General features: G+C 35.7%; 1 protein-coding gene across 5 annotated transcripts in view; it reads right to left on the reverse strand.

Annotated features, from left to right (window-relative positions):
* The window catches only part of CHD7 (chromodomain helicase DNA binding protein 7), a 204,175-nt gene that overhangs the window by 50,889 nt on the left and 135,369 nt on the right, over positions 1-17,917 (reverse strand). For all 5 annotated transcript variants that reach the window (XM_039335786.1, XM_039335771.1, XM_039335791.1 and 2 more), the window contains 4 exons: positions 14,716-14,853; positions 11,744-11,809; positions 6,232-6,287; positions 2,261-2,375 (listed from right to left, as the gene is read on the reverse strand). In XM_039335786.1, coding sequence (XP_039191720.1) covers positions 2,261-2,375; positions 6,232-6,287; positions 11,744-11,809; positions 14,716-14,853 — 375 coding nt within the window. The remainder of the gene's footprint in view (positions 1-2,260; positions 2,376-6,231; positions 6,288-11,743; positions 11,810-14,715; positions 14,854-17,917) is intronic.

The following is a 17,917-nucleotide window of genomic DNA, read 5'->3' on the forward strand; positions in this document are numbered from 1 at the left end:
TTGTACTATCTTCGTCTAAAAAGAGATTTATAATAAAGGTGGGATAAAATAAAATAAGAATATTAAAATTGCTTTAACATCATGACAGCATAAATATCTATCGTGCTTCAAGTCATGATCTTGAAGCAGTTTAATATTATTACATATGAATATGTATAAATATATGCCCCTGAGGCAAGACCTATTTGGCCTTCTGAAAGAGCTTGAAGATACTGGATTGAGGCCCTAATCGGGGTGTGGAATTCTGGAAGTGGCTAATGGATTACATAACAAACCACCTCCTCCCTGTGCTCACTTTGCTCCCTCTCCATCTTGGTTAATTTAATTTTAACTGAATTTTAAATTTAGGATCTCTATTTATTGTTTTAATGTTTTATATGGCACTTTTATTGAATGACTGTAAGCTGCCTAGAGTTGCCTTTGAAGAAATGGATGGCACATAAATCCATTAAGAAAGAAAGTTAAGTAAATAAATAAGCATGCGAGCAAATAACATAACATGTCTTTATTAACTGTCTAGACTCTAAAAGATGATCATAATCTCTAAAAGTTTCCATGTAATCATGAAAAAAACCATTCTCTTGGCAACAAAGCATTCTGCTCATTATGGGATGGTTTATAATAGAGGACACAGTTTATCAAACATAGCAATCTCAAATTAAGGGTTTAATAGGAAATAATTGGCCTCTTGAACATGAAAAATGAAAGAAAATTGGTATAATTTAGTAAGAAAAATAATCTCCAGAAAGTACTGCATATAGCATTCTGAACCAGCAATGGTTTGTGAATACTCTGTAAATGTAGCATATGTTGCATGTGACTTTATCCTAATTAGAACTGGTTTGCCTAGATTAAACTTCAGTTTGTCACCTTCCAGACATCAATTCCATAGACTACTGAGAACAGCACCCAAATAAATTAGCATTGCTTATAAAATCTTTAGCTGCTTATGGACATACTTTGTTTTCAAGCATTGTCTGCAGCTGATATCCAGCTGTTGCTAACAATTTTCAAGCTCCCCACCAGTTTGATTTACAGATGTACAGAAATCAGACAGGAGTTGTAGTCCTACAAACCATATTTACTAGAAATCAGCACAATAAACTTATTCTATCTCTAGAGATTTCTATAGCTTTTGAGACAGAAAGATGAACAAAAATGCATTAATTTTGGGGTGGTTATATAATTCCATATTTCCTAGAGGGGAACCTCCTGTATCTTTTGGATCACAGTGTGCTGTTTTGTTCCTTCTTCTTTTTCAGTGTAAATACTCAGTCCCACTGACACTGTAAAGTGAGGGGATATTTAGTGTTAACCCATACGCCAGTGAAATTAGATCTTCCCATTATTTCACCTAGATATGGCAGTCATAAAACTCACCATCTACTAACTAAATGAGGTTTCAATACTGAAACATAGTTATCAGGAATAACTTTGTGGGCAGCTCAGGCTTTATACTAAGTGATAGACAAACCAATATTTAGTCAGTTTGCTTAGAAAAACAACAGGGTTGTAATTAAATATTGCATGAAATAAAGTTCAGGATTAACATGTTTTTTGCTCAGATTCCTTTGCTACTTGTTTGGACGTGAAGATGTATGACACATATTGCTCAGATCGCTAACTTTTCTTTAAGTTAGTTCTACTCTGCTTGAAACAGACTAGACTGAAATTCAAAAAATCTTTGGAAAATATGACAACATTGTAGGGAAGGGGGAAAATTATTTATTTGTATATATATCTATAAAACTAGTTCCTTAGAATCATTCAATCATTTTAAAACAATAATACAATAAGTCTAAGAATTGCAACAATATAAGAAGGCAGCATAATGTACAATCCAAAATAAATCAATAGATTTAAGACTATTAAAAAATCAAGAGGTTAAACATCAATCCACTTGAGTAGACTAAGTGCCTAAAAGTCTATTTTCAAAATATTTAATAAAAATATTTATCCAGCCTACATAAAGTATTATTAAAAAGGAGCCTACGGGAGACCATCTTTATAATACGTTAGATGTAATCTCTTCTAGGCATATAATTATTTACAGACATATGAGATCCAGAGCTCCTGATTACTGTTTCACTATGATAAGCTAGCACATCATGCACCTGCTTACATTCCAGTTTTCAAAAGAAATTGCAGGTACATTGAATAGATATGATTGATCTTAACTTGATGGAGTTATCCATCAAGGATAACTTGATGGATCCTCACTAAAGAACTTAATCCCATTAATATAATAATAAAAATATACCTCTGAAAGGAACTTATTTTGAGCCTGCTTTGCTTTAAATCTTTTAATCTTTTGTTGAATTCTCCTGTCTTTGTCCAGTACTTCCACAGATGCCCATTGACAATGGAGGTAAGAGCTAAAAGAATGAAGAAAAATAATCATAGCACTATTTATCAGCTTAATATTTATGCAAACTGTCTTCATAAAGTAATTGTCTTAAAATTAATACATAAGCTATACAGTTTTATGGTATCATTTAGCAATTAATTGCAATGAACATTCTGATTATATATAGAAGATAGGACACTATGTTTCCTCTTTTATTAATATCATCTCCCTAAATATTGAGAAAAAAAATATTTTAGAACTTAAGTGGATATTGTAATAATCATTGTGACTGGAGAAACAAAGAACACAATTCAAGTGTCAAATTTGCAACGTGACATGTCGTGACATATCGTGATTTTTTTGCCATTGCCAGCAATGGGGTTGCTGCGGTTTTGCTATGATGCATTTGGCAGTTTGACACTCCTGCTTTAGGTTAACACAATGTTGAATTGAGCTATGACTTAGCTTTGTGATTAATTCAGCTGTTACTTATTCAATAACCTAACTTATAACAGTGATCACCTATTTAAACTAATCTGATGTAAATATTTTAACAGAATAAAAATGTTCCAAGTGAGGTTGATTTAAATCAGATATTGCACAATTAAATATTTTCTTCCACAACTTTTGAGACTGTAGAGCACATTTGAAATTCCTAGAGTTGGCTGTGGGCAACTCAAAAATAATTACAACAACTACAATAGGGAAAACACCAGAGCTTCATGGGATTCCAAGTTCATACTGTAAGTGTTTTGAAGGCCAACATTTGCAACTACTTGAAAGTGTGTTGAATTATATTTTGCAGGGATCTGTTATGCCAGAATCTTGGAAAGAAGCTAATACTGCTTTATTGTCAAAAGAACAAGATTTAATCTAAATTAAGATTTACTCTTGAATTTCATTGCTGAACACTGACTGTAAAATATTTACATCAATACTGGCTGACAGATTAAATAATATTATGCAGGATTTTATTCATTATGATCAATATGGGTTCTTAACCAAATTAAGAGATAATATGAGAAATGTATTGGATATAATAAAGCATCTACAACAACATAATGAGAAGCAACTGGCACTTATTTATTTAATGCATGATGATTTTAAATTAGCCAGATTACAATGCTAATGCAGAATAGTAGTTTCGCTGTCTGTTTGCTAGCTCTGTTTGGTTCACGCTCTCATGTTTCCCAAGATGCACCTCAGGAGGGCGAGCTAGCTCAGATGCGGCTTTCCTGCAGCAGCATCCGAGATCCTTTCCCTCCATCAAAGCTGCCTCACAAATGGGCATCACAACTAGGAAGGTTCAGGGCTGGCAGAATTCTGGCCATCTGCATAAACTACTAGTTCGTCATTCATGTTATCAGCTTATCTACTCGCATAGAACATGCTTTCAAACTGTTAGGTGGGCAGAAGCTGAGGTGAGTGACGAGAATTCACCCTGCCATGCAGTACTAGAATTCGAACTGCTGGAGCAAAGATCATCTCCAGCATCATTAAGCCATTAAGCCATTGTGCCTCCCTACAAATGGCATTGATTTTTCTGGATACAGAGAAAACCTTTGAAAATTTGAATTGGTCTTTTATGTTTAAAGTTATGGAAGATATGGACTCTGGAATTTTTCTTCCTTTTTATTCTGGTCTTCATGCTGACACTAGTTTACTTCAACTGTTTTAAAAAGGAGACATCCATACAAACAGAAATGAGCAGCTGGGAGATTTAACAATTATCCACAACACCCATCCCAATGTAACCTTGGTTCTACATTGCTCAGAATAAAAGTTTGGCCATAAATTATAAATGATAAAGAAATAAACTGGATACAAACTGTTAAAATATAGTAAGTGCTATGAGCAGTTGATTAGCAGAAGATGAACCCAATAGGATACAAAAGGGCTGACTCCACCACTTTGAGCTAGAAGGCAAGACCTAAGGCATCTCCCTCTTCTAATATTACAACAATACTTTTCAGTGAGTTTATGTACCACTGTAAGCACTCTGTATCAGAAGTCCCCAACTTTTGGGGCACCAGGAACTGGTTCTGTGGAGAGAGGTTTTTCTGCAGACCGGAGAGTGCGTGGTTTTGTGTGCTGCCTGCATTCGCGGATGGGGCTTTGCTTGTTTGTGCAGACTGGTTGCTGGCATGCCACAGACTGGTACTGGTCCACAGACCGGGGGTTGGGGACCCTGTTCTATATGACCCTGGATGGCCCAATGTGGCCAAAATCTGTATGTGAGGAGGAAAACCTATCCATTTTATAAAGATAGGTACCTTTTCCTGAAACAATTCTACAAATATTTTTAATCATTGAAATAGATTACACATGTCCAAAACAACTTTTGTAATTTACAATTACAATTAGGAACATATATCTTATACCAGAGTTTAAGATATACAACTGGGTATCATCTGCACATTGATGATATCTGACCCAAACTGGCAGATGATGTTACTCCGAGATTTCCATGTAGATGTTAAACAGAAAAGGGAGAAGATTTTAAGCCCAAGGCACTCACATGTGAGGAATCATGGGCAAGATTTCTCCCTACCTGTCAGCACTGATTGAAAGTGGCCACAGAGAAAGGAGAACTGCTATTTATACCAGAGTTTGAGATATCTAGTAGTATATCTCAAACCCTGATATAAAGAGACAGGCCAGCAAGAGCTGCAGGTGGTGCTGAGGAGTGTGGACAGGCCAATGAGAACCTTTGGCTGTGCACTGAAGAGTGCAGGCATAGTGGCATGGATGAGCCAGTGAGAGATACGGGTGGATCAATAGGCGGTGCAGTGGAGTGCTGCAGTGGGCATACACTACAGAGTTTGGTCATATAGATACTGGCTGCTTGTTATGGCTCAGTTACAGTCTAAGTATCTTGAGTAATTTATTCAGGAACATTAGAAAGAAAATCAATGCTGAATAGTTTTCGTTAGGGAGGTATGAACTGTAGGGAAAATGTCCCAAAGATTAACTCTCTTCCCAGACTAAACCCTTGTGAATTGGATTTCAGGCATGCCTTGATCCCTTGGGGAAAAAAGGATCCTGCTAACTAATGAAACTCTCTTGGTATTCCTCTCAGGCTGCAGGAGGGTTGCTGCAGTTGGCACAATCCAGTGTCTGCTCCATTAAAGAGAGGGAAAATTCTGGGTGGCCTTTAGCCTGCTTCATTGAAGGCAGGCTTGAAAGTGGTCGTGCTTCTCACCTCTTTCATGCTCTGGAGGTATGACAGCACTCTTCCCTTGAAGCTCCTTCCCCCATCTCCTGGGTTATTCTCCCAGTTGGCCATGCAGCCCTCTTAGTTGTAACCTTTTATTCTTAACGCCTAAGATGAATCTGCTTTCCTCTAGAAAGCAGAAGATAAAACTGAAAGGATGGGTTACCTCTATAGGACAGGAAAAAACCTTAAGATCCGCCTTCTAGCCTTATAGATGAACTATTAAACTCAACAAATTTAAATGTCAATTTCTAGAATGTCATTTTCATTGTAACTGTAGCTGAAATTTACCTTACAGTGATAGTCTGCAGCAGGAACTAAACAACATTGTAGCTAATACATATTTTCAGTCTGAAGTTCTGTTGATATCTAATTACTAGTCTCATGGTCATAAAATTGCAGCTCAACTCATCATTAAATAGTGTATAAAGTAAGACATTATGGATACATCTATTAAAAGCAGAAATATTCCATAAGGACACATATTCTCCTTCTGAACACTTAAAATTAATATTATGTATTGCTACTCATAGGCAGAACATTATCGGAAACTGATTTGTACTTAACCTTTAGATATTTGTAACTTTTATGTTAAGCAGAGTGATTGTATTACTTATGTTTTACATATTGGGGAACTATTTAAAGAATGCTAAAGTCAGGGCTTGCTTACAAGTTTTTATATTTTACATAGAATTCTTCTGATTGTGTTTCTTCTCCATTCTCCATCTATAAAAAGAAAGATCAATTGTTTTAATTATAAACAACTGTGGTAAATATCATTTTGTATTACAGTTAATACAAAATACCAGTCAAAAACAGCTTGTGTTTGAAATTTAACGCTAACAATAAAAATAGGATCTATTTTTTTATATATTTTTAAAGGAAAAGCAGAGAAAGAGAAATGCAAAAGCTTCCCTGAATTTACTTAAGCTTTGAAAATTCTACTCATTACAATTTCCAACACATGAATCATTATAACTCCTCCCTAACCACACACAGCTTCATTCACAACAACTTGACCCCAAAATGGCTTTCTGCCAAACCCACAGTGCTACAGAGAAGCCAAGTGTACCATTTTCTCAGGCAGCAGCCAATTAGCAACTGCACTTCTGAATGCCTTATGTATTATTTTTGGCTGGCTCTTGACTACTTTATATTGTGGTTTTGTGACTTGTTCAAGTAGTGTTTTAATATGGTTTATGGTTCCATAGCATTAGTACTACTAAATAAGTACCCATATTAAGCTGGACTTTAAATGTCATTGTTGTTTTAATATATTTTTACACAGTTTTACTTAATAGTGCAATTAGATGAAGCCTGGCAAAAATTTCTTGTATATCAAGTAGGTAAAGTAAACAAAAGTCCAAATACTACTTCCATTGCTAAATTTTAACACAATCCTATTAAGCAGGACCACAAAATCTTATTTTAGACTCTGATGCAACTTTAAATTACAATTCTGTGTTTAAAGAGTGTGGACACAACCCAGATGAACAGAACTTTTCAGACTTACAATCACTGTGGCATCCCCATGGTCACATGATCAAAGTCAGGACACTTGATAACCACCATGTATTTGTGACAGTTGTAGTGATTCCAGGTCACATGACTGCCATTTTCAACTTTCCCAGCCAGCTTGACAAGCAAAATCAATGCAGGAAACTGGATTTGCTTAACAACTGTGTGATTCACTTAGTAACTGCAGTAATTTGCTTAACAACTGTGGCAATAGTGATTAAAAGATCATAAAAAGTGAGCCCAATTAACTTAACAACTTGCTTAACCACAGAAATTCTGATCCCAACTGCAGTCTTAATCAAGGATTATCTGTAGTCCAGTGGTTCTCAACCTTTTTAATGCCGCGACCCCCAACCGGTCGTAAGTCGAGGACTACTCAACCGGTCGTAAGTTGAGGAATACTCAACTGGTGCAGTAGCACCATTTGCACAATGGGACTTTTGGCAGGCTCAGCAGGGCAGAGACAGCCTGGACAATTCCTATTGGCTTTTGAAAGCCAATAGAATTAGACTCTATTCAAGAGAGTCTATTCTATTGGCTTTCAAAAGCCAATAGAATAAAAGGGAGTAGCACAGCTAAGGAAAAGGGGGAAAAAATGGCAGACTGCGTTGTTTGGCGACCCCCGTGAAATGGTTGTTCGACCCCAAATGGGGTCCCGACCCACAGGTTGAGAACCACTACTGTAGTCTGTTTGCAAAAGGCAATTGTCAAAAACAATTTGGATATAGCTTCTGGTATTATGACTAAAGGTGGAGGGAAAGTGTTTCTCCCTCTTCTTGTAGCTTTCAAGACACTCTGGTAGAGATGGAGGAAGTTAGTAGATAACTTGCTATCTCCAAAAGGGAAGGAATCTCCCAAGGAAACACTGGCAAATGTTTAGTCATATTTTTTTTAGGATGTAGAATGGCCAAGATTTTAAAGTTTTATTTTTTATAGTTTCAAATTGTATTTTGAGTTGTTCTAAACTGATTGAAAGGGGATTTTCAAAAAAGAAATCTAAGTACTCCTCTGTCATAAAATTCTTCCAGCATTAATCAATATTGCAATTTGTTTAGTGTTTCATTTAAAATACATTTTTGTAAGCCTAATCATTTACTTTTTGAGAGATATCACTTTTTAACTAGGTTCTTAATTTGCTTACATTCTACAACTTAGAATTTTCTAGATATAGTAAACAATATACCCCATTTCCAATCAGGACAACCATTCTAAATATTCTTTGACTTGGTTATTAATACATAATCTGATTTTAATATATTTACTTAAATTATTTAATAAGATATATTAACTGAATAACTACAATACAAACATTTAGAGCTTTGCAGATAATTTTGAGATATAAACAACCCAGCAGTTTATATCTTTAAAGTACACTGAGGAAAATATATAAAAATGTTTTAAGTTGTAATAGATGCCAAATCTACTTTAACTGTAAAAATCTTATTAGTTTAAATTCAGCTAGTGCATAAATTAAATTCCTCTTTTAGTATTGTGAATTATTATAGAGGTTATGCATGAAGAGATGATTTACTAAAAATTCTTATACTAAATATATGCTGTCCCTTTCTAATTTTTCTGGCACAGGTTGCACTTAAAGATGATCCCTCTACCTCACAGTGTAACTAATAAAAATTCTTTTTCTTTTTTAGAATATTATTTTTAGTTAAACTGACTTGTACTGCATGGTACTCTAATGAATAGACTTTTTAATTGAAAAATGTAATATAACTCCATATATCTGAGCCTGTTGTTTTCTTCACAGCAATTCTAACCTTTATTTTTATTCTGCAAAAGTCTTAAGGAAACAACAGACTCAGATACTGGAGTTATATATATATCATGTTTCCCCGAAAATAAGACTGGGTTCTTTTTGGGGGGGGGCCTCCAAAAGAGGCGCCAGTTCTTATTTTGGGGGGATGTCTTATCTCCAGCACTGACAGCCCTGCCCAGCAAGTCCACTTCTTCTGGGACCAAAGGAGCAGCTTCATTCTGCAGCTGCATTCTGGCCTACATTTTGCAGTCAGGCCTTTCTGGAAAGCCTAGGCAGCCGAGTACCTAGCTATTGAATCTACAGCCCGGTCTTGGCTGCAAAGGCCTTCCAGAAAGGCCTGTGACTGAGAAATCCAGGTCTAGCTGCAGAAGACTTCTGCAGAAGAAGTGGGCCAGTGAGGAGAAACCTGGCTGTAAGGTACGTGGGTGCAGGCTCTCCACACCCATACCCCCACCCTAGTTTGATTTTTAAGTATATGCCTTACCCCAAAACTAGGGTTTATTTTCAGGGTAGGGCTTATATTAGGCCCACTCCCAAAAATCAAGCTAGCACTTATTTTCGGGGTAGGCCTTACTTTCAGAGAAACATGGTACACACACACACACTATATATACATACATACATACAGTTTTATAGTTACATGTGTTGGCTTTTCATACTAAACATGTTTTTAGTGCCCAAAATAAACTCATGATTATTTATAAATTTATATAAGACTGTTTACAAGGATAAAATGATGTACAAGTAAAAAAAAATAAAGCTGATGGAATCATCAATACAAAGTAAGCAATAAAATAAAGATTGATCACCAAACAAAAAAAATAAACAAAAATATGTATTTAAAGCAACCCACAATTAAACTATAAAATCTTCTTGTTTTCAAAACATATTTGAGAACTTTTAGGTTTGTATCCAATTGCATCCATTTGCCAGAAATTAATTCTGCCCCTGCATACCCAAAATTGCTTTAGAAGAGTTAGAAGGTCTATAGCAGTCTTGAGGGGAGAATAAGGAAACTGGAGAGCTAGAAAATTTAGATTTTTTTTTATTACATTTAAGAACTTTCTTCATGTATGGCTGTATGTAAGCTATACAGAAACAGTTTGAAAAGCCTGGTAGGGCTTTTCAAGATTAACTATTAAACAGGCTACGTTTTATGTTTTCTATCTCATCTCAATCTCATTTTCTTTGTAGAGATCTCAATCAGTCCTAGAAACTGATTTCAGACTCAGCACTTAAAGATGCAAGAAGCTAAACATCTTTTTGACTTCAAGTCAGCTGTACCAAGAGCGCAATCTCTTTTCCAAACATAGATCTGGGATAGCAAGTAAATATCATGCCCATACTACGCTTCTCTACTGTTTCAGCTGCCTTTACAGCAGTGCTTCCCAACCTTTTCCCTTCATTATCCAAAACTGCTTATCAGAATGTTCCTTTTTCCCAATGTAGAGGCAGGTAGTCCCCAACTCCATGACCAATCAATGTTATGACTAACTTTCCAGGACTACTTATTCCTTGAATTCAGAGTTCCAATTGCCCCCCCCCCCCGGTCTGGTGATTGCAGTTTGAGTACACAGCAACTGGCTCACGTTTACCACTCTTTGCAGCTTCCCACGGTCCCAGAACCAAAATTTATGATGGAGTGTTTTTTTGCCAGAAATTGGTCTTTAGCTCCCGTTTTCAGCAAAAAAATGCCTATTCAGACAATGGATTTGCTTAATGACTATGGTGTTCGCTTTACAATGGCAGATTTGCTTAACAACCATTGCAAGGTCATAAAATTGGGCATTGGTCACATAGTGATTAGCATGACTTAGCACAATCATAATTCTGGGCTCAATTATAGTTATAAGTAAAGGACTATCTGTAAAAAATTTTTTACCCAATTTTGGGTGATTACCCATGTTTGAGAAACATTGTTCTATAGAATAAGGCAGGCTACAGTTTTTGATATGGCTGTTGGGTCTCTTTGGTAGTTGCCTCAACCAAAAATAATTCTTCCTATCAAGATTATCACATATTAAGATGAAAGGGAGAGGCGAAAATAAATTCAGCAACTGGACTATTTCCAATTTAGAATCAATTTAATTCTCATTACATTACTGTGGAGACTTTCTTAGTTTCTAACAGCTTTCTCATGAACCAGAAAAGTGGTGGCTTTTTTCACTGATAATGGAGGAGTCTAAAGGTCACCGTTCACAAAACTATCTCCTGAATATAAATCACTCTCTAATAAATATTGTTAAGAAGTTACTGGCAGGGCAAAAGAATCTAGCCAAGATAGCACAATGTGGCCAACATATGTTTTAGATCAGGGGTCCTCAACATGTGGGCTGCAGCCTATTGGCCACAGGGCAGCATGAGTGGCTGGCCAGTGCTCACATGTAAATGTTGCCGGCATTCACAGCCCCACTCATGCTGTGTCCCCCCCCCACAAAACCATCCCTTTCCCCCCCATCCTGCTCTAGGCTACCAACCCCGAAAGGTTGGGGAACTCTGCTTTAGATGGTATACATTTTAGTTTGGCCCTGGTAAGAGTATTATTAATGCTCTTTCTAATCTAATCACTTCAGCCAGAAAGAGAGGTGAAAATATTTAGTGATGGGCGGCCCCCTCCTGTTGGAGATACAAAATATTCTATAGAATTCAAGGTAAAAACAATAAGGATATGAGTTCAGTGCATTGGATCTAGCAAAGTAGCTTATTCTATCACAACCTAAAGCAGATAAATAAATGTATAGACAGACAGACGATTTGCTCTTACTGAGCAAATAAACTGGCCTTAATACAAACCTCCTAATATTAATTTTGTATGTACTACTATTAAAACATAATTCTAATTTACAGTGAAACAAGCTATTCTAAAAATGAAAATTAAGATAATAAACATTACCTGTTTCTTAATTATGCGGCTACTCAAAATTTTTTCTACTACAGGACCATCAGCATCAGAAGATTCCTTAAAATGAAATATTTCATAGTAACTATTGAATAAAAGTACAGAAAAGAACAGCCATATTGTTAAGACGGGTCATCTGTATTATTGGTCTCTGGATATATCTAACTTGAACTCCCATAATTCTCAGTCACTTTGGAGAAAATTATATCAAATATAATATTGAAGTTTTCAAATTCCAGGCTTAAAAATTATTTTTAAAGGTTCACCATCATTCCCCACCATTCTGTCAGAACTGAAGAAACTTTCTGAATGAGAATGAAACGTTTTCAAGAAAAAAACCAAGAAAGTCCAGTTGCCTTTTTGAAAAGCACCTTTGGGACAACCATGATCTGGATGATTGATAATTTCCATAGAAACATCATCATGCTTGATTTCAATATAAGATAAATATTGTAAATTTTTTTCAGTCAGATTTTAAAGAAAGAATTTTCCATTCTCAATTGTGCAGTTGTGCAACAGCCACTCTGGAAGAGAACTTACAATTTTTTGGTTTCCTCCCCTTTTTTATAGAATATAGAAAATAGCTACATGCAGAAAATTGGAGGTAATATAATTTACCACTTTTTTTCAGCATCCTGTTAGCCCGTGCAGGTAAACCAGACAAGAAACACAAACAGGCCAGCTAATTTTAGTTTATTGTAAGACTACATTTCAAGTCTGGAAGTACAAATTTGTCTCTTTTAACTGTCTGATCAAGTTTCTTTCTCTGATCATCCAGCCACTGGGGGCTCCTCCTGTTCTTGTCTGATCCTTCTCTAAGAAGCATCTCTTTCCTTCATCGCTCCAGGTCATTCCCACATACCATTACATATTCCAAAATCTCTATACATACAGCATTTTTGGTGTTTCACGTATTAGGAAGAAGGAAGAATTATTGAGAAATAAGGGTAGAGAAGAGACAAAGCGGGAAAAATATAAGGAGCTATCAAATAAACAAGTTCATGAACCAAAGGGTAGAAATTACAAGTTAAATTTTAAATCCTGGAAATATGGCTGCTTACAATTCCTAGAAACAATCTAAGGGAAGCTCATTTATCTCTGGAAATGGTTAAGGAGCTAGGCCATTTGCTCTATTACAAAAGTTGCTTTTTCAAACGGAAGAAACATATTCTTAAATCATTTATAGTTTAAAGAAGATGTCTTCTCATTCTGCTATAAATTCTGCACAATAAATATATAATAAAAAATTATGTTAGCTTTGTAAAGGATCATTATATATTTTTAATGCTGATATTAATCAAGGAACCTTATTTTTATTTACAAATTTTATGCTGCATTTTTGTTTTACTCCAATATTCAAGAAGTCTTACAGCAATTTAAAAAAATACAAAAACAAAGCATAACAAAGTTAATGCAATAAAGTAAAACAATAAATCAGTCTATAAAATATGTTATCAATTAAAGCAGACATGTCAAACTGAAGGCCCATGGACTAGATCTGGCCCATAATGTGTTTAGATCTTGCCTGCAAGCAGACTAGTAGGAGGAGGTGATTAAGTATGTAGTGGGGGAGGGGGGGTGAGCTGAAGTGGCGGCAGCACAAGAGAAGACTGGGGGAGAGTTAGTTGGAGATGTGGTATTGCTGGGGCTCTGCTGAGGCCCCGGGATTGGCGCTCAGAGCTCCAGCTGATTGGGCAGCCTTGGGGGTAGCTGGCAGCTGCACACAGTCTGGAGCTGTGGGGCTGCCAGAGCTTGGTGGGGACCTCAGAATCAGCGCACTGCAGCTCCAGATGATAAGCATTGCGTGAAAAGTCCAGCTGGGCAATGAGTGAACTCATGGCGGAAGAGAGGAGACAATATAAAAGGGTGTTTTGGCAGGAAGGAGGAGGAGTGAAGGGAGAGAGAAGGCAATAGGGAGGAGAGATGTCTGTGGGGGCAAGCCTGAGGTACAGAAGGGGATAGAATAAGAGAGACTCCCATGAGGCAAGCCTGAGGAAGAAAAGGAAACGAGCCTTTTGAAGGCAACCATACTGATGGAGCTTTCAATGAAATTGAGTTTGACAGTCCTAAATAAAGGCTCAGTGTTTACTGTTTCCCTAAACATTTGGAGAGCTAAATGTATCTCATTAGTTTTTTTCTGAATATTCAAATAGTTGATTTTCTACTAACAGAGGTATCTTCAGAAGAGCTTCTCCTGCTATCTCGAGTAATAGGGCAGAAGTAGTATGGATGGGGCAGCCCTGCAAATAATCAGGTCCTAAACCAGTGCCTTAAATTTGTCTAGCAGGCAACTGGTAGCAAGTGGAGTGTTCCAAATGCAATTTCCAGAAACTTCTCAAGGATAATTTCAATCTCAACAATTCCCTCGTTTACTTATATTCTGTTGCAAATATTTGACACAGTACTGGAAAAGATTTAAGAAAGCTTTTAAAAATAATTACTGAACAAGTATTTCACTATGCCCACTTTCACCAATGGTTTCCTAAGTTAGTTATATGAATTTTTTTAAAGGTTGTAATAGTACTCATTTCATATTATCACTATTCATTTTATTCAACTCATTTTATCCATCATTTACACTACATAAAAAAATCAAGCATATCCCACTGCTTACTAAAAGACAGTAATTTCATAAAGGGGTTCTTATAGTACCTAACAGCAGGAGACTAGCTTGAGTGGTGTATTAAGTCATAGAAGCCAGACCACTGAATTCATGGAGGTAAATTCTGTCTCTTTGGAGCCTAGTTTTAAGCTTTTCAATACAGACCATTAATTTCACTAAATTGTGTAAAATTACATATTGTTGACATGTAAAGAAAACGTGAATGAACACAGCCTTTAAGAATCTAAATAACTAATTTATTTTGGCATATTGAGCCAAACTGTGATGGAAATCCCTTGGAGGGAGAGCAACACTACAATATTGTACAAAATTTTTAGTTTATTCCACATAAATATGAACAGACCTGTTGTTCAGACTGAGAATTATTTGAAGGGGAGTTTCTTCCAACAGCATCTGCATCATCAACTTCTTCATCAGAAATCTTGAATTCCAAGTCTTCTGTATAACGCTTTCTTTTAACTTGTCTGCTAGAGCGCCTCTTCTGAAAAAGAAATAAGAAATAAACGTGTATGCTTATACTTTGTTAAGGTAATAATTATTTGTTCCTAGTCCCATCAATTAGTTCTTTAATATAGAATGGTTTTCTTCTGTTGGGCTGATGTTCAAGTTCAGATATCACTGTGGGAGAATCCTATGTATATGTGAATGATGTAATACCCCAATAGCCAGGCTCATTTGGGCTATGTACAATATTTGCATCACCATTTGTTCACTGAATTTCTACCTCACTTTTCCACCAAAACTGCAGCATGTGAATTTTTAATGATAAACTTTCAAAACAACCCCATTAGTGACATTCTGGAAAAGCTAGATTGATTTGAAACACAGGTTTCATATAAGAGATCTTAACTTGTATAAATAGCATGAGCAAGCTTGAGTGGAATTTAGTTTTGGTTGTGCTTGTGGCATACTGGCCAAAATATTTCAAAACTGATTGGTGTGGTGTCTTTAGTATTAGCAAGGTTTGCTGCATGGGGTATAGGTATGACTTAGGTCTAATATGCTAGTCTACTATTTTATTGTCTTATAAAAAGTGTTATGTAAAAGTTTCAATTGACCAGAACCATGATGATCCCATGAAATATTAAAGACTCTAGCTTAAACTCTAAGTAGGGCACAAAGTAAAAGGTATAAATTCATGAAAATGTTGTATTTCTGTAAAATTAAGAAAAAATGAAAGAATGTAACATCAGAAAGAAGCTTATCCTCTGAAATGGACTTGTTTGCATGCAAAGAAGTCCAAATGGTTTAATTATGGATAAAAAAAATTAAAATACATGTCAGAAAATAAGAACTGGTATAATCTACAATGCACGGAAAAGCAATGGTTAGTAATAATTGTATGATACATTGTCCTGAATAGTGAAATTGAAAAAGTATGCACTTTTTAATATATGGATTTAGCATAAATCTATTCACAAAATATACACGGAGAAAAATGAATACAATTCTAAAGGCACAACTGATTTTATTGTTTATGAAACACTGACAGACTTGGGGAAGGCTATAAGAATTATCAGAGATTCTAAACCTGGAACAGACCATCTTTTGATAGTACCAAGAGTAGATCTTTGGAAAAGTTATACAGAAGAAAAGGAAAAACAAAATGAAAGAAAGAAGAATGAAAGAAAAACTATGAATCCTGTATGAAGTATTAGTTGTAAGGAATGATGTGTGGAAGCAGACTGGAACAGAGTGAAGACAATAATATAAATAAAATGTTACACAAGTGTGAAGAGTTACTTTTAAGGGTAAGTATGAAAAATGATTGATGGAATGATGTAAGTGCATATAAGAGAAGAATTGCTGTAGAAATGAAGATGGGAGAAAACAAATGTATAAGGATAGATGCAAAGAATGCAAAGACAGAAAGGAACACTTAGCATTAAAAGGAACAGAAAAAATAGAGCAATTTTGATGTGTATAAACATAAGTTTGTTCCATCAGAAAGAATGCTAATTTGGGTGTTTTAGATTTACATTTGTGGTATACCAATAACTAGAATTGAAATTAACATTACAAATGTTAATATCTAAACAACTGATAACATGTAAATCATGAAGGCTGTGAGAATAATGAAAAACAGAAGTCTGCAGGTATAGTTAAACTATGTATGTGATTTTCTTATTGACTAGCTATGTGACTTAATGCATTTGTGAATTCATCTGTGCCAGATGCCCAAAATGCTGTTACTGTTTCATTGTGTAAAAGGAATGACAATTAAAAATAAATGCAGAAACCACAAGAGGATTTCTTCATTTAGTGTACCTGGGAAGATGCTTAGCAGAATTCAAAGTGAAAGGACATAACAGATGACAATAATTTGCAATAAGCAAAATTTGGGAATATAATAATTTTATGTCTGGCAGGGTATATGCACACCAGATTTTTTTTGCTTTTCAGTGTGCTGTTGAGAAGGTGAGAAAGAAATTTTACTGTATGTTTGCTGATTTATTAAAAAAATAAAGTGTATAATTTGAATTATGCAATATTTTCTGTCAATATGAAAGTTTGTACTAGTGCAGTAAAAGCACATGATGGAAACAGCATGTGAAAATAAGTCCACTGTGAGCACAATTATTAGACAAGTTATATTTTGGAGGATTAATTTTCTTATTGAACAACTACAGTGCTCTCGGTCAATCCAAAATGCTAATAAACCTCAAACCTGAATATTTAAGAAAGTAAAAATGAGGTTTTGGCTTAGTCCGAATATGTGTGCGCAATTATTGGGCAACTATTAGTGTGCAGAATTACCATGCAACTAAATGAAAAATGAAAATTTGCCCATCTCACTCATTTATTTGCATCTGTTAAAGTGATAATAATAAACAAACAACTCAAAATGTACAAATAAACATTTCTAACACTTCAAAAAAAATTAGTGACCAATATAGCCATTCTTTACAATAACAGTCATCAGCCTTCCATTCATGGAGTCTGTCAGTTTCTTGATCTGTTGACGATTAAGGTTTTGTGCAGCAGCAACCCCAGCCTCCCAGACACTCTTCAGAGAGGTGTACTGTTTTCTTTCACCGTAAAACTCCTGTTTAAGAAAGATTCACAAGTTCTCAACAGGGTTTAGGTCAGGTGAGGAAGGGAGCCACGTCATTATCTTTAAGGCCTTTACTGGCTAGCCACACAATGGAGTACTTCGATGCATGTGATGGAGCATTGTCCTGCATAAACATCATGGTCTTCTTGAAAGATGCAGACTTTTTCCTGTAGCACTGCTTGAAGAAAGTGTCTTCTAAAAACTGGCAATAGATTTAGGACTTGATTTGAGTCCATCTTCAACCCCAAAAGGTCCAACTAGCTCATCTTTAATAATGTCAGCCCATAGCAGTATTCCACCTCCACCTTGCTGGTGTCTGAGTCAAAGTGGAGCTCTGTGCTAGTTAATGATCCAGCCACAGGCCCATCCATCTGGTCCGTCAAGAGTCACTCTCATAAAACCTTTGAAAAATCTGTCTTCAGATGGCCTTTCTTGTGTTTCTTTTGAAGACATTTTGCTTCTCATTCAAAAAGCTTCTCTGGCTAGATGG

The sequence above is a fragment of the Crotalus tigris genome, unplaced genomic scaffold (genome assembly GCF_016545835.1).
Source record: "Crotalus tigris isolate CLP2741 ecotype Arizona unplaced genomic scaffold, ASM1654583v1 scf7180000017546.9332058, whole genome shotgun sequence".
NCBI lineage: Eukaryota > Metazoa > Chordata > Lepidosauria > Squamata > Viperidae > Crotalus > Crotalus tigris.